A 21,428-nucleotide genomic window follows, 5' to 3' on the forward strand; every position below is an offset into this window, starting at 1 on the left:
TGATCACAGAATTTTTTTCTTTGGTTAAGGAAAAAGCAGATTGCCTGGAACCTGATGGTAGAAACGACGGGGGCTGGGAAGGTTGCAGTCTCTTCTGTTCTGCTATGATTTCCGCACCATTGTTACAAACAAGCCTGAAGTTGATATAAGAAAGCGCGAAAGCTGAACTTCAGTGGGACCTTTAAACAGGCCAATGCAGAGTAGAAGACAGAGTTCTGTACATGTGAGCTGAAGCAAAGATTCAGCACTGATAGCAGAGATGGGTTATTTCTGCTAAACAATGCAATACTGCAAAACACATTCATTTAACCTATAAATAATTATAATACATTTTTTGAGGGTGCTTTTCAAGAACCCAGGGTCACCTTACAAAGAACAAAATTAATAAAATGAGCAATAGTCATAAAATAAGTTAAAATTGCAGAACAGAACTTGACAACAGATAAAATCAGCTTTCTTATGGCTGGAGGAAGAGTTCCAGAGCCCAGGAGCAGAGGCACTGAAGGCTCTGTTCCCCACAGGGAGAAGACGTCAGGAACAGTAAGATGAATAGCAGATGAGGATCTGAGAGGGCGGGAAACTGGTGATATGAAGCAGTATGTCATGATTTATGAGATGAATCATCATCAATTTGCATATTATGGACATTTTAATGACCACTAAATCACTCTGATCATTTACTTTCCACACGTTCCAGCTTTTCCCAAAAAACTGGTGGCTTTTGGGAGAGCACTTGGGGCCAAATTAAGAAAAAGAATTGTGTCAATTTTGAGATTAAAGTCGAAATTTCGACATTAAACTACAAATAGTATATCTGAATGGACGTGTGGAAATATTTTTGATGCCTGCACCCCAGAACGCCACAGTAAAGACGATGTTGCTTGCAACAACTTGCTAGAAGCAGCCTGCTGCAGACACTGAAGGATCTGAGCCTTCATCGAGAGTAAAGCTGGCTCAGGCCCTTTTTGTTGGCAGACCACTCCAGCTTGTGATCCAGATGAACTCCCAGATACTTCTGGACGTGACTATTTCGACATCAATCCCACCAATGCAGACAGGGATCTGTTTCTGCCAAAGTCCACCACCAGCTCCTTTGTTTTGGCCACAGTCAGCTGCAGGTGGTTCACCTCACACCACCTCAGTGATCAATCAGTCCTCTGTACTCCTTTTCTCTTCCCATCTCCATACTTCCAGTAATGGGCGTGTCATCAGAGGATTCCTGGAGGAGACAGGTTTCTGTGACGTACTAGAAGCCTGCACAACTTTGACTGTTTTCAAGTATTGGATTTCAGCATCACAGGGAAATAATGAGAGCCTTGGTTGGAGGGCACGGAGCAGGAAAACCTGCAGCAGACACCAGAACCATCACATAAACCAGAGTTTTAGATTTTCTGCAGTGTTTTCACTCAGATCAGCTCAGCCGCATGAAATATTTCACTAGTTTCACCAGAAACATGAGAGAATTTGTCAGTGCCCAAGGAAATGTCCAAAGGTGCTTAGACTCTGAGTGGAAAGACTTTGTACACTGACCTTCAGATGGCTTTAATGTTCAGACCTGTAGCAGAGATCAGGCTCTGGTCTTTAGGAGCAGGGCTGTGTTCCAATAACCTGTAGAAAGGTTCCTAACTGAGAGACGTGACCCAGAAGGACTTGTGTGGCGTCTATAATAAGAGTGTTCCAATACTCCAAATATTAAGGAAAGGCGCTTTAATGCTTCCTTTATTGCTCCTTTAGCAAAGATACAGAGGACCATCATTAATCCACAGTAATGGACCATAGCTGAAAACAGCAACATAACAAAGTGGAGCAGAAAGCTTAACTGTAACTGCATTTTCATTTCCTGCAATAACCTGCTGATGTCATTAAAGTTTTTAGCATCAAATGCACAGCTGAAGTTTGAACATCACACTGGTGGAATAAAAACTACTTCCTGTTTCGTTGTTGCTGCATGAACGCAAAATGTTGTATGATGTAAATCAGGGGTGTCACCCCTACTTAATCCACGGTTACCAACCGGCCCACAGCAAAGCGCTCCCTGCAGACGTCATTGTGACGTAGAGCCGAGCGCACCTGAGCAGCGTTTGTGCTGAGAGGCGGGACGCTGAGCGGAGGTTTAAATGACAGCCGCGCAGCGCGTGCTCCGGTGCTCGTGACCCAGGGACAGCAGGCGCGTGGAGGCTCGTGGCCTTGTTGACGGTGCAGGTTTCATTGGTTTCTGTTCGTCAGACGCAGTTTCTCACCCCCCACAGCCTTACACGCAGCTCTGCATTTGCAGCCATGTTTAAGGTAACCGCAGCACCTTTTAGCGCCTCCACATGTAGCTGCTCCTTGTCCTACACACACACACATTGAAGCATGTGTGTAGTTATCAGGATCGGGGGTCTACGGTTATTCCTGAAGGCCTGTGAACCAGCAGAGCTTTTATATCAGAGTGCGCTTTTTATCCCATGGTGAGAATAGTTGGTTCTGTGAAACTAGTTTGATTTTTCAAACAAGTGGTTGCAGTGCGTGCTGGTCCATGACCCTGGTTGCTTTTCTTGTACTGGGGTCCTGCTGGTAGGACTAACTTAGCCACAGATCTGAGTTTGTTTTTTTAATATATAAAAGTAACAACAATTGTGCCTCCTTAGCTGAATCCTGCTGATAGACTTAAACTTTAAGTTACATGAATTCAGACAATTCCACACTGCCACAAAGTTACTGTGAGCTTATTTAGCTCAGTGTGCTTTTGCAGCAATCGCGGTAACCAGCCTGGCTGAGGACGGTGAGGATCAGTCTATGCAGGTCAGACTTTAGGAAGTACCCCTCGTCTCTTTGACACATGGGGTCCAGCGTGTGCAGCCAGTTTTAAAGCATGACTCTGCTTAGATTGCAAAACAAATGTGAGTTACGCTCAGTTGGCTGTCCTAAAGAAAAGTTCTCTGGTTTGTATCTGCTACGTTTGAGTTTACTGTCCATCTGGTTGTAATTATGTGAGTGGAAGTGTGTTTTTCTTTTTTAAAGTGGAATAGCAAAGTTGAAGAGCTGACTGGCTCCCTATCAAAGCTAGTTATTCAGTTCCTCTGGTCTGTGTCCTGCGGTCACTTTTGAAAGACTTCATGTATGCTGACCATGTCCTGATGAGATTTGTCATTTGTACTTAAACTGCTGTCATTTCAGTGGAGAACCCGGTACATTGTGTATAGTCTATATTTATATCTATACAATCTGTTTTTAGACATTAAATGCCATCATTTTAAGCAGACGTTGAAATTGCTTTCCAATATCAAGCACCTTGAGGTGACTCTTGTGATTTGGTGCTATACATTGAAAAATATCAGAAAGACCAGGCAGAACTCGATACATGTTTAAAACGCTGACTTCTTTCTTTACAGACCAGTAGCAAAGACTTGTTTCTGCCTTCACCTGAGCTACTGAACAGCATGCAGTCTGTGGAGGAATCTGACGGTGACTGTGGTGGAAGCGCCGTATCGTTGGCCGAAGCCCTGCTCCCTGTGACGGAGTCCTCACCACCTCCAATCCCCTGGGTCTGCTCAACCCGCTACAAGACGGAGCTCTGCACCACTTACTCAGATGATGGTTTCTGCAAGTATGCCGAGCGCTGCCAGTTTGCCCACGGCCTCCACGAACTCCACGTTCCCTCACACCATCCAAAGTACAAGACCGAGTTGTGTCGCAGCTACCACACAGATGGCTACTGCTACTATGGCAACCGTTGCCTGTTTGTCCACAGTCCCACAGAGCAACGCCCCACCCTCCGTCGTCGCAGGAACGTCCCGTGCCGCACCTTCCGTGCCTTTGGGATTTGTCCCTTTGGAACCCGCTGTAACTTCCTGCATGTGGAGGGTAAAGATGAAGACGGCCGTCACGATTTGGCCAGTGTTGGTGAAAAGACCGCATTTGTGCAAAAGCCCAAGGGGTGGAAACCTCGGGGAGCTCTGTGCCACACCTTCAGCACCTTTGGCTTCTGCCTGTACGGAACCCGCTGTCACTTCCAGCACGGCCTCCCTAACAGGATAAAAACCTCCAGTCAACACAATGGGTTGCTGTCCACATGCGCGTCACGTTTGCCTTCTGCATCAGACTCTTCAGCCTCGTCATCTCCTCCACCCACCACCCCAGAAGCACCAGCGCACAATGCTTTCACCTTCTCCAGTCAGCACTTAAATGATCTGCTCCTGCCACTGGCCCTCCACCTGCAGAAGCTGGAGAGCACGAAGGCCCAGGATATCTGGGCCAACAGGAGGCTCTAAACTGCTGCTGAACACTTTCTTTTTTCTTTTTTTAATATGTAATTCCCCCCACTTTACCCCAAGGGTTTTTTTGTATACATGTTCCAGTTGACTTGAGCTTGTTTCAGAAGGCCCAAGCAGGCCTTGGCAAACATGACTATTCAGTCATGGATCAGTCTGGAGTAGCTCTGGAAAGAGAATCTTACAGGTGCAGCTATATGTGTAATATTTTTAATTGTACATGGCTATATGTCTGCCCAAAGCACTGTAAATAAACCATGTTGCTTTTTTTACTAACTGCTGTGTTTGTGTGTTTGGCTGGGCTGGATTAAAGTTGTGGGGTGACTGACAGAAGTCCAGTAGCTGCCTTTTCAAGCACAAGCGAGGCTGGCATTTGTCAGTCTTAATCAGCTGCTGCTGAAACAAGAGGCTCCTGAAACTGTCTTAAAACTCTGAAGCTTCTTTCCAATAAAGAATGGGATGGCTGGCTGGGACCATGCTCATGGGACCAAAGACAAGAGTCTTGGGCTCAAACTGAAAGTTGGCCTATGATCAGCTCTGGCTGGTGTACGTCCGGGTTAGTTAATGTGGAGGCGATGGTGAAATGTTTATACTAGACCTCCGTATAGGACGTCTAAAAAGTATTTTAAAGAGACACGACCTTCAACCAACCAATCCCGTCTACTGATACTCGGCAGCCAATCACTGGCCTTAACCTCCTGCTACAGAGCGTCAACAGGTAGACCTGGGAGGGTAAAGGTAAAGGTATGCTTACAGCTCGAGGCTGTAAGCATAGAGCTAAATCTTTTTAGGCTTTAGTTAAATTGCACCTCTGAGGTGTTTCGTCAGGACGATATTGTGAGAAAATAAACTGGACCTCGCTGCCTTATTTTGAAGGGTACAGCGGATGTCTTGGTCATGATTGCTAGCTTGATGTTATGGAGCTGCTAGTGTATCGGACAGCTACCCTGGTGTGAACTTTATTTCAGGCGCTAAAGACCTCCAGTCCCCCTTTGTTCCAGTTTAGAAGGTAAAGTCTAACGTTGCATGATACTGGGAAGGCCTGGTGTTGTATTTTCTGTCCTTCTGATGCTAGCTTTTAGCATCATGTATTTTAGCTAACTAGCTGTATTTAGCTGTATTTGATGCGACAGTTTTATAAAGACACAACGGTCATTTCATTCGTTACTGTATTGTAATAGGTTTGTTATCGTGGTTTCTTTCAAAGTGCGGTGGTTTCTTCCAGCTAACTGAATAAAACCAGAGTTGACTTTGTTAGCATGCTGAATGAGTGCGGTGGTTCGGAGAAACCACGGGCCACAGCTGAAAAAGGTCCCCAATACGTGACGGTCCACAGTGAAGACGTTTATAGACACACGTATGTTTTAGCTAACCCTGTAGTGTGTACCCGAGGATGCATGAAGTTCCGTTAAGCTTTACCGCCAAACGCGATGTTTTGCTGTGAGATGCAGAGAAGGCATGAGCGTAACGTGATCTTTCTTGCTAGTTTGAGTGATTTCGGTGAACATGGCGGACCGGGAGGAGCGCCGGTTCGCCGAGGTTTCCCGGGAGTCTGTCAGACTGATGGCGGAGGGCGCAGGTGTGGAGCTCGGTGATGATGTGGCGGCTCTGCTGGCCGAGGACGTGTGTTACCGACTCAGGGAGGCCACGCAGGTCAGTGATGCCTGGATGCATAGATAATGTTCTGACTTTGGGAGAAGTTTGTGTTAGGTGTACGTGGTAATGTTTTGCTGTCCCCAACAGAGCAGCTCTCAGTTTATGAGACACGCCAAGAGGAGGAAGCTGACGGTGGAGGACTTCAACAGAGCTCTGCGCTGGAGCAACGTGGAGGTAGCGTGTAATTTCCATATCCGATCTCCCTCAGGTCTGATGTGAGGGAACTCCTTCATGTTTCTGTCTCTGTTCTTTACCAGGCCATCTGCGGCTATGGAGCCCAGGATGCGCTGCCTTTCCGTTCAGTGAAAGAAGGCGAGCTCTTCTTTGTTGAGGATCGGGACGTCAATCTGGTCGAGCTGGCGCTGGCTACCAACATCCCCAAAGGCTGTGCTGAGACCATGGTGCGAGGTACGCTACGCTGCTACGTTCCACACGCAGGCTCATCCTGTAGTGTTCTCTATGCTCTGTCATATCCATATTCACGTGATGAGTTTACTAATGATGTTTCATGTTTGCCTGCAGTCAATGTGTCATACCTGGATGGTAAAGGTAACCTGGAGCCTCAGGGTACAGGTGAGACGCACACAGCAGGCATAACCTAACCCACAGTTGTTGTACTTGGACCTGTAGATAGAATAAAGTAGCTAATACTCTAAAAACTGAGCTCCACCTTTCACTGAGAGCATCATTGTTATCCTGTTAGAAAATCTCAGTGTTTGTCTGTGTTAAACTGTCCCAGTTCCTACAGCAGTACAGTCTCTGTCAGATGACTTACTGAAGTACTACCAGCAGATCACAAGGGCCATCTTAGGAGAGGACCCGCATCTCATGAAGGTGAGCTGCTACAGACAGAGCAGACTTTTTGTTGTGAACAGGCTAAACGACGCTCGTGTGTGTTTCAGGTGGCTCTGCTGGACCTCCAGTCTAACTCCAAGATTGCAGCCCTGCTTCCGTACTTTGTTTATGTCATCAGTGGAGTAAGTTTTAGGGTTACACAAATCAGCATTTATGATTCTCATCACCAGTTTTGTTAGGAATGCTTGGTGTGTTTAGTAAGAGAAAATATCGTAGCATGACACATGAATCAGACCTATCTCATAACTGGAAGCGCTTTTAACTCTACACGGTAACCTACGTGTCCTCGGCTTGAACGGCGTCGAAGGTTCTGATTATGTCGTCAGTTAGGATGTAGATTTCCTGAACCTGTTGACCGGTGTTTCAGCTGATCATGGATTCGGTTTGTCGTCCAGGTAAAGTCGGTAAGCCACGACCTGGAGCAGCTTAACAGACTAATGCACATGGTGAAGAGCCTGGTCCAGAATCCCTACCTGTACCTGGGCTCGTATGTACGCAGCCTGGTCTCCAGTGTCATGTACTGCATCCTAGAGCCACTGGCAGCCTCCATCAACCCACTCAACGACCACTGGACTCTCAGGGACTACGCTGCCCTGCTCCTCAGCCACATCTTTTGGTGAGCAGATTTTCCGTGGATGCTTAGGCAAGCTTGGACTAAAATTGTTAGCCAGTCAGGATTTAACATCAGTGTTGAGAATACAAAACTACTGTAGTGTTAGCCTGTTTTACAGTAAATATGCAGCATCATTTCACAAAGAACCTGTGTTGCTACAATGTTACCAGTCTGACTAATGTTAGCAGGCTGTTGCTAAGGGCAACATTAACATTCACTCGGCGTTTGCGTTAAAAATGGAAATCCAACAGTCGCTCTTCCTTCTGGTGTTTCTTCTGCAGGACTCATGGTGATCTGGTAAGTGGTCTCTACCACCAGATCGTGCTGTCGCTCCAGAAGGTTCTGTCTGACCCAGTGAGACCACTGTGCTCCCACTATGGAGCTGTTGTGGGCCTTCATGCTTTGGGATGGAAGGTATGGCCACAGCTTCTACATTAGTAAATATTTGACAGTTATAGATTAGATTGGGCCCATATTCAGTCGATATTTTCAAACAAATCATTCCCTAAATGAAAAGTCTCACATCTTGATTATTTAGCTGTGAAATATTTGCAAACCTGCATGTCATTACTGTTTTTATTGCTGTTGAGTGCTCCACTGCTACCCTCCTGTGTCCTGAATGCTCCTCTCTCTGTGTTCACCGGTTTCTGCTGGCAGGCTGTCGAGCGCGTCCTCTTTCCACACCTTCCTGCGTACTGGGCCAACCTCCAGGCTGTGTTAGATGATTACTCTGTGTCCAACGCCCAGGTGAAAGCTGACGGACACAAGGTCTACGGAGCCATCCTGGTCAGTACTGCTGCTGCTTTGGGTGATTTCAGACACTGATAGACTGTCATTAGTCAACTTAATGAAGTATTTAAGTGTAGAAAATTACTTTAAAAACAGAATGAGGTTAAGCTTGATTGGTTGGTCTGAAGGTCCACTGGAGTCAACTTCCACATCTGCTCCAGCTGTTCCTCTTTGTGCTCGTTCTGATGTTGCTGTGAGCTGCAGTTGCCACATGTGCCACATCTCCAGCACCCTTTTGAATCTCTGTTATGGAGAATTAAGGCAAAAGTGGGGCCAACCTGGTGCTAGCAAGGTGTACCTAATAAAACGGCTTGTGACAATATACAAACTTAGTTCTGGGAGCCATAAAATAACGAATTATTGTCAAATATAAATTGAGTGGTTAGCAATGTTGCCTCACAGCAGGAAGCTTCCTGGTTTAAACCTCAGCTTGGCTCGTTGTGCGTGCAGTTTCCTCTGTAGCTGAGTCTTCTCTGCAGCTTCCTCCCACAGTCCACACACATGCAGGTCAGGTTAACTGGCCCTGGATCAGGGATTGTTCTATATGCTTCAAGAACTTCAAAGCAGTGTGTGGTTAATGCTGATTTAATGAAGATGTTGAGCCCCAAATTTGTGCTGAGGATAACTAACAGATGAGCTCAATCTTGACATTATGCCTAATGATGCTTGTGATTAAAAACGAATTAAATCATAATTTGAGTTCATCTTGTCCCACCTACGTCGCCACTTCCTCTCTTTGTCCTGCAGGTGGCAGTGGAGCGCCTGCTAAAGATGAAGGCGCTGTCTCTGTCGCAGTCAGCAGAGGGACACTCCGGTGCTCATCCGGGTTCTGTGGTGGGAGCTGCGAGCTACAGGGTGAACTCTCCGGGACTCAGCCCACCTCCAGAGCCTCTGTCAGAAGCTGCCCTTGGAATTGCCAGCCACCTCCAGGTGGGTGGGGCCGGCTGTCACTGGGAGGAGTGGACCCCCGTCCCTCTCCCCGCCATGTACTGTGAGCTTTACTCCTTCTTCGGCGACAGCCTGGCTGTCCGCTTTAGCACAGGACCAGGATTTGGCACCCACTCGCCCTGCACTCCATCCCAGCTTAGTAACTCCAGGAAGGAACCTCCCGGCCCCGCCTCCAACCTCGACACCACCCGGAAGATGCCACAGCTCACCGCCAACCTCAACATCAGCCCCAGGCAGGACGGGAGTCCGCGCACCGATCCACCTCCGCCGAGTCTTTCAGGCACAGGGTCAGTTAGGTAAAGCAACCAGAGGAGCACCTATCTATCTTTGTGTGTCTGTGTGTGTGTTTGTGCTGATTTATTTTTGTGTGTCTACCCAGGGCTGTGCCTCGTGCCTCGTCTATGCAGCGCTCCAAATCCTCCTCATCATGTTCACGCCAACGTTCAGCTGGTCTGTCTCGTGAAGTGTTCCCCAAAGCTCGCTTCACCTCACCTCAGACCACACCTCCTGCATTTTCCTTTCTTATTGGTGGGCGGCAAATGGGCCAGCGTTGTCAAGGCCGCCGCCCTTTCCAGACAATGTTTGCAACAACTCCGCCTGTTTCTGCTGTTCCACCACGTACCTATGCACACAAACTGCCCGTCATCGGCAGGGTGGGCAAACCTGTACGTCGCTGGACATGTTCACATTACTCCCTTCACCTGCCTCTATAGTGTGTGTGTGTGTGTGTGTGTGTGTGTGTCACAGACTGTATGAGCTAACATTAGTCTGACTGCTGCAGACTCTTCCAGGCACACGTTGCTCTGATTAAGCTGCTGGAGTTTTTAGGGGATGTTGCCAGTAAAGAGGCAACACAGGGCTAAGCTGCCACTCACATGTATGAACATACAGATGAGGCCCAAAGAGATTCTAAACATGCTAATTAAACAGCTAGTCAATATCTGACTGTCAGCATCTGGGAATAAGAGCATGAAATGTAACACGTGACAGCTTGTTGGGCCTCTGCTGCCTTGCACGTCTCCACAGTTACTGCCGGGCCTGTTTAGCCTCAGCTCACTCATGCTGGTGGGAAATCTTTACTGCAGTCGCCAAATGATCATTCTGCCAATATTTCATTACTGCTTCATTTTTTAATTAATCTGTTATTCTTGTAACAAATCTATTTGTTTACTCAAAGTCAGTTTTGGTCCCTGTAAAAAGCAACAGCTGGATGTGCTGCATGCATGTCAGGACCAGCACGTTTGGATCACAGCGCCGACGTGTCTGCTGCACTTTCATCGGAGAATGGACAAAATCCTGCGATGTGTGTGGAGCAGAGAGGGAGCTGTGATCTTCCCTAAATAAATCTTTCAAGTTGACACGTTTTTCCATCATTTAGTTTTTTCCACTGTTTGATGTTTTCCTGAAACTCTTGTTTAGCTTGTGCTAGTGTCGATTAAACTCATAATATCAGTGAATACCTGCTGAGGACAATGTTGGAGCAAGATGGGATATGTTGTTAATGACTGTTTTTCATAGACTGAATAAATATTTACTTGTTGCTGATGTTAGGAGACAGGTCAGAGGTCACATCTGTGCTGCCTCCCACAGTAGATCACTACTGGTGTATTAGCTATGATGCTACATGCTACCCTCTGAACAGATACTACTTTTTCTTTTTGCTTTTCTATGAAGAAACAGCATCAAGTAGAATGAAGGAGAGCAGGTGTGTCTGATATGTTGTTTTCCCCGTGGGCGCCCGCTCGGGGTAGGAGGAGTTAAAAATCTGTAATATCTGTACTTTGTACTCACATTTTCAAACAGACTCGTTTGGCCGACTTTGGCACAACATCAGAACGATATAGAAGGCATTTTGTTATTTAATCATTCATTAAGTGCAATCTGTTTGAATTTAACTTTAAATGTTTGTTTATTATTATTTAGGTTATATTTTATTTTGCTTTGTACTTTTGGAGAAGCCGAAGTACCCGGAGAGAAGCCGTGCAGACGCAGGAAGAACATGCAAGGCTTAAGCTACGAAGCAACAGTGCTGACCATTGTGTCATTATTCCAACCAAGGATAACCAAGCACCGTTTTTATAGCTGTGATGCACCAGAACTGATGTAACTCTACTGTTTATATAGAAAGTATATAAATGACCCCCCTGCTGAATTTGTGAGTCTGCTCACTCATGAATGAACAGCCTCTGAGTGACAGAATATGAACCACACATCCAGAAAAACACATTACAAGAAAGTATTGAGTTTCATGTCCTAGTGTTAAATGTGGTTTTGATCTTCAAATAAACATAAATGAATACAAACTTCTCCTTAGTTGGTCAGCAGGCCTGCACACGTCTCAGGAGAGCTTCTGGCCCACTCCTCTTCACAGAGACTCTGTCCTGTAGGTTCCTGGCTGCCACTTGACTGACCTTCATGTGCTTGGTGGTCATGCTGGACTCAGGATTCTTTATTTGTCACGTGCATGGTTATACAGATATAACATGCAGTGAAATGTGACCTGATACGCTCCACTGTGCAAAAAAAAGAGACGCATCTTCAGTGTTGTGGCTGAGGCAAGGAGGTTGGAGTTCACATCAGTCCTCCATCTAATCAACGGTACGCAGTGCAAGAGTTACACGCTTTACACATTCAGAGGGAAATGTCAATCATACACATTTAATCTCTGTAATATTCTGGATATTTATAATTGAGCTATTAGCATATATTTGAGTTTCTGTTATATTTTAACTTTGTAATATATTTGACTATTTCTTTTATTTCAGTCTGTTGCTGTTCTTGTTGTCTTGGAGCAACTGCAACCACATCATTTCCTTAGGGAATAATAAAGTTTCTGATCCTCATCCAAGGTTTCACGATAAATAGCGCCACCCACTGGTCTCTCGGTGAACTTATCTTGTATCCTTGAAAACAGCACCAATGCTTCCCCCCTGAATGCTTGACTGTTGGGATGCTGTTCTTTGGGTCACGTGCAGCATTTCTGTTGAGTCGATGCCAAAGCGCTAAACTTTGCTTTCATCTGACCGCATCACTTTCTCGCTTCTCTGGATTATTTAGATGTTTCCTGGCAAACTGAAGCAGCGCCTGCATGTACAGGACATAGTGTGTTAGCAGTGGTGGTGACTATGGTTCTGACTGCCTTTAACAGAATCACTAACAAACCCCTGCTGTGTAGTTTTGGGCTGATCCAGCACCATCATCATCTTCACCCTGCAGTCAGTATCAGCTGTGTCAGCTGACCTTCCTTAGCATTGCCCCCGAGCTCCCTGCTCCACTCCCCTACACCCCGCCACACATACAAATCAACCTTTATACAATGTGTTTTTTATTTTCCAGATTTTTGGTTAAAATTAATTTTCTTACCATTAAAATGAAACTACCACAATAACTAAATACTATTTATTTCTTTTTTAGAGCTCCTGTTTGAGGAAAATTGCAAATTCAGCAGGGATCAAATAGTTATTACAGTGAACTTGTTCGTGTCACTTGTTCCACATGTTACATCTTTGTTCCAAAATGGAATAAATTAATTTTTCACCTCAAAATTCCACAAACAATATCCCACAGTGACAAAGTGAAGACAGTTTAAAGCTCTTGTAGAGTGATTAAAAATAAAAACCTTTTTTGTGGACTGTAAGGGCCCCTAGACTGAGGCTCTCTTTATTGCAACAGTTTACCTCTGATGGGGGTCTTTCCCTACCAAATGTTTTAATGTACTACTGGTCTTCACATATTCATAAGCTGGCCTACTGGCTAAATTCACCCAACCTGATTTGGTGTAAACTTGAGATTCAATCAATTTCTCCATACTTTTCTCCTGCCTCCCTTATCTCTTCATCATTAAAACATCTTCTGTTGCTTCAAATCCTGCGGTGCTCTCTACACTTTAGATCTGGTTTCAGTTCAGGTCGCATTTTAAATTCATATCGCCGTCTACCAGGTTACCATTGTTAAGGAATCCTCTATTTTCCCCTGGCACTACTAACGCTGCCTATTTGATTTGGCACGAAAGAGGCACAAAGACCATGAGAGCCCTTTACAAAGATGATGTCCTTCTGAGTTTCTCAGAGCTCAAAATGTGACCTACCTCCTTCTCACTGGTTTCTCTATTTGCAAATTAGACACTGTGTCTCATCACTGTTTCCAAATTTCCCAGTTCTCCCTGCTGATCCTCCATGGGTTGACCTTCTGCTTGTTAGGCCCAATCAAAAATCAGCTATATCAAATATACATCAAACGCTTATGGTGACCGAATCTGACTTCAGGTAAAATCAGAACCGCCTGGGAGCGTGAATTAGGTGTTGAACTGTTTGAATCATGCTGGGATAAGGTGAATGTCATCATGCGCTCAAGTACACCATGTGCTACAGCTTGTACTTTAAAGTAATAGACAGAGTCCGTTTATCTAAACTTTTTCCTTTAGTTATAAATGTGACCTCTCCTTGCAATCTAAGCCATGTGTTGTTCTTCTGTCCAAGTCTGAACAAATTTTGAAGTGAATTATTTTCTGTACTTTCAGGGTTTTTTGGAATTCAGATCCTTGAAGATCCTCTAATTGCCATATTTGGAGTTCCAAATATGACTCCGCTGCAAACAGATCTTGGCTTTTTGTTCCCTTCTTGCTAGACGCTGTATTTTACTCCTTTGGAAATCTCCCACGCCTCCATCTGCATCGCAATGGCTTAATACTGTCCGGACATTTCTGAGGGTGGAGAAGATCTCACTCAAAGTGAAAGGTAGTTCTGTAAAAATTATCTGCAAGTGGAATATCTCAAATCTTTTCCTTAGAACAATGCAATTTACCCACCGACTGGACTGAAAAGAATTTGAAATTTACTTTTTTTAAAGGTAGGCATAGGATTTAAGCACCCCCCCTTTTTTTCTTTTTTTAATTTATTTTATTTATATAGTGTTTAATTTTTAATTTATTACTATTATTATTTGAGTTTTACTTTATTTTTTTTACTCACTTTTTCTTCTTTTTTTCTTTCTTTTCTCAGTTTTCTGTTCTTGTGCTGGTATGATGTTTTTTTTGTATTTTAATTTGTCTTTTGTTTAACAAGAAAAAGTTAAAATGATTGGGGAAGAAATGTTTGAGAAAATATGTCATGTAAGATGCATACAATACAATGTATGTAAGTTTGCATAATCTCTTGATGAACAAATAAAAAAAATAAAATAAAAAACAAAAATATAACGTGCATATGTATTTACAGAGTTAGCTGAATACTTTGTTGAAGCAGTATTATTTAATAAAACTACAGATTTGTAACTCCATAATTAGAAAACTCCCATTTCCATGAACAAACTGGAGTCCATTGAAATCACTGCAGCACAATTGTTGAACTTGTCTGTTAAGGCGTCTGAGGATGGATCTCAAAACTGGGTTATAGCTGGCAGACAGTTGGTATTGTAGGAAACCCCCTCTGTGGCTTACAACCATATTAGAACCGGGGGCTGATAGTGACACACACTATCAGCAAAGGGTCAGGGTTTAAAAGTCTGCCAAAGGGGTACAGGTGTGATTATGGGACGGTGGAAATGAAATACGTGGATAAAGCATTTACACTGAAGGCTGCGTTAGCTCCGGCGCATCCCTGAGTCTGGGAGCTGATTGGCCCGGGTTCAGTAGGTTAATGGGGCTGTGTGTGCGGGTGTGTTCACAACTGGCAGGGACATGCAATGTTTGTGTTGCGCTCAGCTTGACACCCACATACGGGAAGACCACACCCAGCTGTTGATGCCAGAAGCTGCAAAAAAAAAAAAAAGCTGAGATGATTATCCAGGTGGCTCATTTGAACCCCGTGCCAGGTCATATAGGATATGACAAAACTCTGGAGTGAAGGGGGGAAGGGTGCAGTCCACGAGGACTGTGGGGTCAACGGCTGCTAGACCGTCCCACCATATCAATGTACTGCACGCCGTCTTCCTGGCGCTTTGGCACTTTCTGCCTCGACTGCAGGGGTTCCACGTGATTCGTCTCCTCGGTCAGATTATCAGGACGGACAGCATGGTTGCGGCGGTCTATGTGGTCGAACAAATCTGCCACGGCTTCAGGTGGGCAGAGGTCAACCTCTTTGCCTCCATGGAGTCAACACACTGCCTCCTGTTTTTCTCCTTAAAGGACACGACCCTCCCCTAGGGTGGGATGCCCCAGGTATTGCCTTCCCTCCTTTCTCCCTCCTCCCCTCGGTCGTCCACCAGGTCCAGACCGAGGAGGCAAGGCTGGTCCTGGTGGCCCCTCATGCCCTCAGTGATCCCGCACCCCCTGTTTGAGGGATCTTCTGTCCCGGGGGAGCAGGTCACTGCTTCATCCCTTTCCTGGGGAGGTGCAGCTGACAGCCTGGCCCCTGAGAGGGAGAGGCTATATTCTCCCCCTTCTACTTAAAATGGCATCTTATATCCATAAGATATAGTCCACCTGCTTGCATTTTCCCCCACTGCAGACAGGTTATGCTGATTCAATGAGCCTCCCTCTTCTTAAGAGCTTGAAAAGAAAGCATTTTTAAGTTTTTGAAGACATTTCACCATCCAAGCTTTTTCAGTTCCAAAACCAAATAATGAAGAGTCCTAAGCATCTACACTCTGTAGGCTGTCTCTTATGAGGTGGTTGTCACATAGTGCTTCAAATGTGCTCCCCAATCATGTTGATAGAAATTAGCCAGGATTATTACTTGATTCCTCATGGCCTGTTGACTTTTGCGAATTCCCATCTCATGGCCCATACTCACTAACTTTCAAATATTAATTGATTATGAATTACATCATAATCAAAGTGGTGAGGTGATATAATGTGTGTCACCTCACCACAATGTGTGTATGGTGCATTTCATTACTGCTGGGTGCAGGAAATTACAGGCTTCACCTTCCACCCATCTATCCGCCCATCATCTTCCACTTGTCCCCTTCACTATCACGGGGGAGCCTATCCTAGCTGCTATGGGTCGACCTCTGACAGCCGTCCATTGTCACCAGTCTATGACGGGGCTATCACAGAGAGACAGACAACCATTGACGCTATAGCCATTAGTAGTAGTACAAGACGTGGTTTACACATTTGCCTAAGAAGTGAAAGATCACTGCCTTGCTCTGAAGAGGAGCCAAATCCCTTTGGGGTTGTGTCGGGAAGAGCCTCTGATGTAAACAACAGTCAAATCAAACATGTATGACTAAGTGAGAAGCTAAAAGTAGCTTCTTTATCGTTACTCATCATGTTGTTAGAAAGGAATTTCCCAAATAAGTGTATTTCTCTTCTTTCCTTGTAGTACTACAATTAATTAATGCTTGAATCTTAAATATGACAAGGTTGATAATAGGGTCATAGTAATCAAACCATTACTTAAAAAGCCATCCTTGAAAGAGTTAAACAGCTAACAGATCATCTGCAGAGGAATGGTTTATTTGAAGAGTTTCAGTCAGGTTTCAGAGCTCATCACAGCACAGAAACAGCTTTAGTGAAGGTTACAAATGATCTTCTTATGGCCTCTGACAGTGGACTCATCTCTGTGCTTGTCCTGCTAGACCTCAGTGTTCGATACTGTCGACTGTAATAGGTGTTAATGTAAGTGGACTAGTTCTTCTATAACATTTTTCTACTGTATTTGAGCACTGTCAGAAGGTGGGAAACTCAGAAAAGTCCCACTTCTGTACCAAAAGCAGACTACTCCCACACACACTAAAGAGAGGAGAGATGGAGCGACAAGAGGAGAGAGAGAAAGCAGCAAATCAACCTGAGAGGGCCGAGGCACCGTGACAAACTCGGGGTTTTGCATCTTGCCCGAGGATATTTTGGCATGCAGACCGCACATCAGAGATAAAACCACCAACCGCCCAGTTAACGCCCTCTCACATCCTGGGTCATTTGATCTCAGTAAGTCACATGATAGGCTGGGGCAAGTTCTTACAACGGTTTACCTCAGCTGATGGTGACCCACACCTGTTTTCACACTTTGGCTCATGTGATTAGGCAGATGATCAATAGTGGGTCAACTCTTTAGGGACACTCCCAGTAGGGCTTAAAAATCTGGGACTGTCCACCAGTTGCTCTGAGAACTGAAGAAGGTTCTCAGGTGAAACGTCTTCAAGAAAAGTCCAGACACTTTCCAAGCTGCTTAGATTACCATGACCTGGATGACTGAGAATCTTCACAGACATGATTGGATGAGGGTTACCAGCCTTGCCCTGCCCCCTCAACCCGCTGCCCCATCCCTCCTCTGCACTCGTGCCACAAACCACACTCTGACACATGGGTTTTGTGTTTTATTCTAAAATAGACATTTCCTTCTAAATTCTTTTCATACATGATAATTTGTAGTGTTACCACATCTTTATGACAAGTATGTTATCATAAATGACTGTAATGAGGAACAACATGGTGATCCAGTGGATTTTCTTCACTCACTCAGTCACTGGAAAACTAAATATAAAATCTGGATCTGTCAGCATGAGACAGTGTAGAATAAATATGTTAACATGATACACTTAGAGTTGTTTTTGTTACTAGAGAAAAAGACTCATGGAAACATTTGAAGGTGAAACTGAGTTCAGCTGACTCGCTGCTGAGAGCCTCCTTTGTCATTTCCCTGCAGTCATGAGATCAGTGTTGAGCTGTGCTGCGGCTGTGAGACGCACAGATGACTGATGGTCAAGCACAGGATTAAATACCACAGCCAACTGTTGTTCCCGATTTGGGATCCTCAGAGACAGCATGTCAAGTACAGACAATCCTGCAGCTCCCATTCACTTTAGAGTCTTAATAGTTTTTAAAATCTTTAATATTTTTTGGTTTCCTGCTTCCAACTTGAATGCTTGGATTCCTTCCTCTGCTTGTCCCACATTTCCAGGATGTACTCAGTAGAGAATGTAGGAGCTAAAGAGCAGGATTTTCAGTTTTATCTTTCTGTAACATATTGTGCTGTCTAGAGTCTATGTAACTGAGACTGAAATGTAAACTGCTGCATCATGGCAGCGAGGACAGTTAGATGTTTTGTAACGGTAATATTTCAGTGCGTGCTTCTGACAGACAGCTCACAGGTGTCTGGCTTAGCCAGGCTACAGTTACAAAGGTCACAGGCAGGAGTGCAGCAGGGATCTGATTGCTTTGACCTTACTACAAGTTTCCAAGTATATGTTATGATCATTTTGAGCTTGAATTCTTGGATGTTTTTTAGTGAGCTCTTATTGAACAGTAGAATTTCAAAACAATACAAATAATACTGAAATGGTTTATGGAAACCATCACAATCACCAGGCTGTGGTGAATGATTCTGTATGTGGTTGTACCTGACAGTTTCTGTAGGTTCACCAAAGCATTGGAAAAATAGCAGCTACAGTTAGGTTCACAATGACACACTTCCTTTATTTTAACTTTAAACAATCAAGATGTGTTCGAAGAGAATGTTTAGCTCTGATGACAAAGATTTAAATTGTTACATCATTGTTACATTAAGTGTTCAGGAATTACAGCAATGTTCCTCTGAAGCAGGCCACATCAGGGGATCAAAGGTAAATGGGCAAACTATTCATGTAATACTTGCATGAAAATTCCTCGCTGTCAAAGACTGTAAATATCATGGACATCAGCAAATGCTGTAATTCCTCCCCTCTGATGTTTTGCCAGATGTTTGCTTCAGCCTTCATCAGTTGGTGCTTGCTCTTGGGTCTCCCTGCGTTCAGTTATGTTTTCAGAAAATGAAAAACATGCTCTGAGATCAGGTGAGGGACATTTCCATTAAAAAAAAAAAGAGAAAAAATTAATTTTCTTTCTTTCTTTGGATGGTGAAGGCAACAGTGGTACTAGTGGCAATCAGAACAGTTGGTGCAGTGACCTTCAAGCTGGGCACAGGGCTCCAGGAGATCCCAGGAGCAACACCTCTGTCCAGAAGAGCTCAGTCCTAGGAACAGCAAAGATACTGCGCAGGACCCTCAAGCTCCTCGTCTCTGGTAGGGGACTCGAGCTTGAGGAGAAAGATCGCCCGCAGTGCCCTCTACTTTAATTTTACTAATCTTGCCAACCCTAAAAATATAACATTCTTTAAAAAATGAATCAATCTATTTCTTATAGAATTTTGCATTTTTAAAAAATTATTATTATCGTTATTATTATTTTTTAACATTGATCGGTACCTTACACGAAATACAAAAACAACCCTCTTTACATTTTTACATGCTGTAGTGCCATATTTTGGGAGCATTTCAATTTGCTATGCAAAAAAATACAAACATTATATCCCACATTTTAATAATATGTATGTATTAAGTCCATAGTAACTACATACATTGCTAAAATGTGCAAAAAAAGACAAAGAAATTGAAAATCGTTTTTGTTTTTTGTTTTTTTACTCATTTTTCTAGTTACAGAAATGTCAAAGATACATTCCTCAAAACTGTAAATGCAAATATAAATTCACTGTAAACAGCAATGACAGACTTATTATTCTCCTGCTTTCCTGCTGGTAAGCAGCAGAGCACCAAGCCTCTGTAAAACAACACATGCAGATGGATTATAGTGACTCACTGTTCATTTCGTATTCATTACTGTAACACACTTTAGGCAGAAGAGCATTTTTAAATATTATCCGCATATATTTGTATAGTGTTTCTATAATTTACCTCTACAAAGCTTTATGGTGTAGACGTTTGTGTTCAGTTCATCAGATTAAGAAAACATACTGCTCTGTTTGACCTGGGACATGGAGGGTGACGTGTTTTAAAACTCCTGTGGTACAGCTGTGTACTGTGGGTGTGGAAAAGAATGATCATTGTACTGTCTGATAATATCTACATGTAGTGAGAAAAGCAGGGCTCCCAGCCAGTTTCCTCATGCAACTCCAAAACAAAAGTCCAAACTAAGACTATTCACATGTAACACGCTCCTCTCTGTAACGTGTTACATGTTTGGATCTAGATAAGAGCACATTTAGAAACCAACCTATTATCAAGATGGGTTAAATGGATACCACGGTCAACTGTGTCAACTCAAACTGTGCAGTCAGCTTTTCCCTGATCTTAAAGCTTTGGTGTTATAATTGTTCTGTTTACAGTAAAAAGCAGTAAAAAGCCACTCTACAGACCACTGGAGCATTTGATATCCACACTATTTTCTTTCGCTTACCCTTGTCCAGATTGTGGGAACAGTGGTCTAGGCAGAGATTCTCAGACATCCCTCTCTGCAGCCATGTTTTCCAGCTCTTCTGGTGGGACCCTGAGACATTTATAAGGTGGGCAAAATATCTGCCCAACGGGTCCTGGGTCTAGTGTCTCCTCCCAGTTACACATGCCCAAAACATCTAACCTGACCAGATATTTTTTGTTGTTGTGGAACATAAGGATAAGTGGAAAAGGATGGATGGATGGATGGATGGATGGATGGATGGATGGATGGATGGAAGAGCAGTGGCTCTAGTCTGAGACTCTCCTAAATGACCAAGCTCCTCATCCTATCTGAGGTCGCTGGAGGCCTTACTGGTCCAATCCCTGATTGCCACTAAAGTTGGGCATTACTCTGCCAGTATAGTGATTTGGGTCTGCTGGATTTGGAAAAAAGGAAGTCATGATACATACATTGGCATAAACGTAATAAAAGGTGAAAATCCCCTAGTCGAAGTTCTTCTTTAAATGTTTTTACAAATGATAAAATAGGTTACTTTTAGCTCTCAAATGTTTTAAAAAAAAATAATTTCCCAATGTCATCATTCTTTAGACTCTGCATGTAACAAATATAAAAGGCTAATGCCTGTGTGTGCCTCAGAAGCTGCATTACATCCTTCATGTGCTAGCAACAGATTATAAATAGACTGACACCTAAAGTGGAAAAGTCCCCCCAGCTGAGGGGGGCTCATGACAGAGGGAAAGGTTTCCTGCCAGTTAGTTTGTGCTTCACATTTACTCCTTGCTAAAACATCTGAACAACAGCAACAATGTTATTATTATCAGATTATCCTCCAGGATATGAAGCCACTGCATGTGTGACGTGTTAAATTAATCTGAGCTATGTCAAGGCACCCATAGTTATAACTGTAGTGAAACAGGAAGTTTAATAGGTTAGAGAACAGCTTTCATTAAATAACACATCTCCAAATTAGATAAGTTACACTACCAGCTAAAAGTTTGGACACATCTTCTCATTCAATGGTTTTTCTTTATTTTTACTACTTACGATACTTAAGATGGATAGTAGATAGAAACCGAACAACTCAAATATATGAAGCAAGATATTATGTAGCAAAACACATTAATAAATATCTGTCTGTCTTGTATTTTAGATTCCTGAAAGCAGCACCCTTTGCTTTGTTGGCAGCGCTGCAAACCCTCGG

The 21,428-nt window shown here is 43.9% G+C and overlaps 2 protein-coding genes across 3 annotated transcripts; both read left to right on the forward strand.

The window, feature by feature from the left end:
* Positions 1-2,077: 2,077 nt before the first annotated feature.
* Positions 2,078-4,529, forward strand: cth1 (cysteine three histidine 1). The gene is made up of 2 exons (XM_086294124.1): positions 2,078-2,286; positions 3,375-4,529. Exons 1-2 carry the CDS (start codon positions 2,278-2,280, stop codon positions 4,251-4,253), a joined length of 888 nt encoding a protein of 295 aa, XP_086150250.1. The 5' UTR covers positions 2,078-2,277; the 3' UTR covers positions 4,254-4,529.
* Positions 4,530-4,824: 295 nt separating this feature from the next.
* taf6l (TAF6-like RNA polymerase II, p300/CBP-associated factor (PCAF)-associated factor) lies at positions 4,825-12,207 on the forward strand. Of its 2 annotated transcripts, none has more exons than XM_086290939.1 (12): positions 4,825-5,262; positions 5,740-5,906; positions 5,997-6,083; positions 6,167-6,317; positions 6,432-6,482; positions 6,649-6,743; positions 6,812-6,886; positions 7,160-7,380; positions 7,659-7,791; positions 8,035-8,163; positions 8,914-9,401; positions 9,494-12,207. In XM_086290939.1, exons 2-12 carry the CDS (start codon positions 5,760-5,762, stop codon positions 9,825-9,827), a joined length of 1,911 nt encoding a protein of 636 aa, XP_086147065.1. In that variant the 5' UTR covers positions 4,825-5,262; positions 5,740-5,759; the 3' UTR covers positions 9,828-12,207. The 2 variants fall into 2 exon arrangements, with proteins under 2 accessions (XP_086147065.1, XP_086147064.1); XM_086290938.1 differs by having other exon boundaries at positions 4,827-5,262; positions 8,914-9,410; positions 9,494-12,205.
* The last annotated feature ends 9,221 nt before the right edge of the window (positions 12,208-21,428 follow it).

This window comes from Aulonocara sp. 'chitande type north' Nkhata Bay, linkage group LG5, assembly GCF_057382095.1.
Source record: "Aulonocara sp. 'chitande type north' Nkhata Bay isolate Kocher_YH1m ecotype deep benthic linkage group LG5, A_spYH_male_GT1.1, whole genome shotgun sequence".
Lineage (NCBI taxonomy): Eukaryota > Metazoa > Chordata > Actinopteri > Cichliformes > Cichlidae > Aulonocara > Aulonocara sp. 'chitande type north' Nkhata Bay.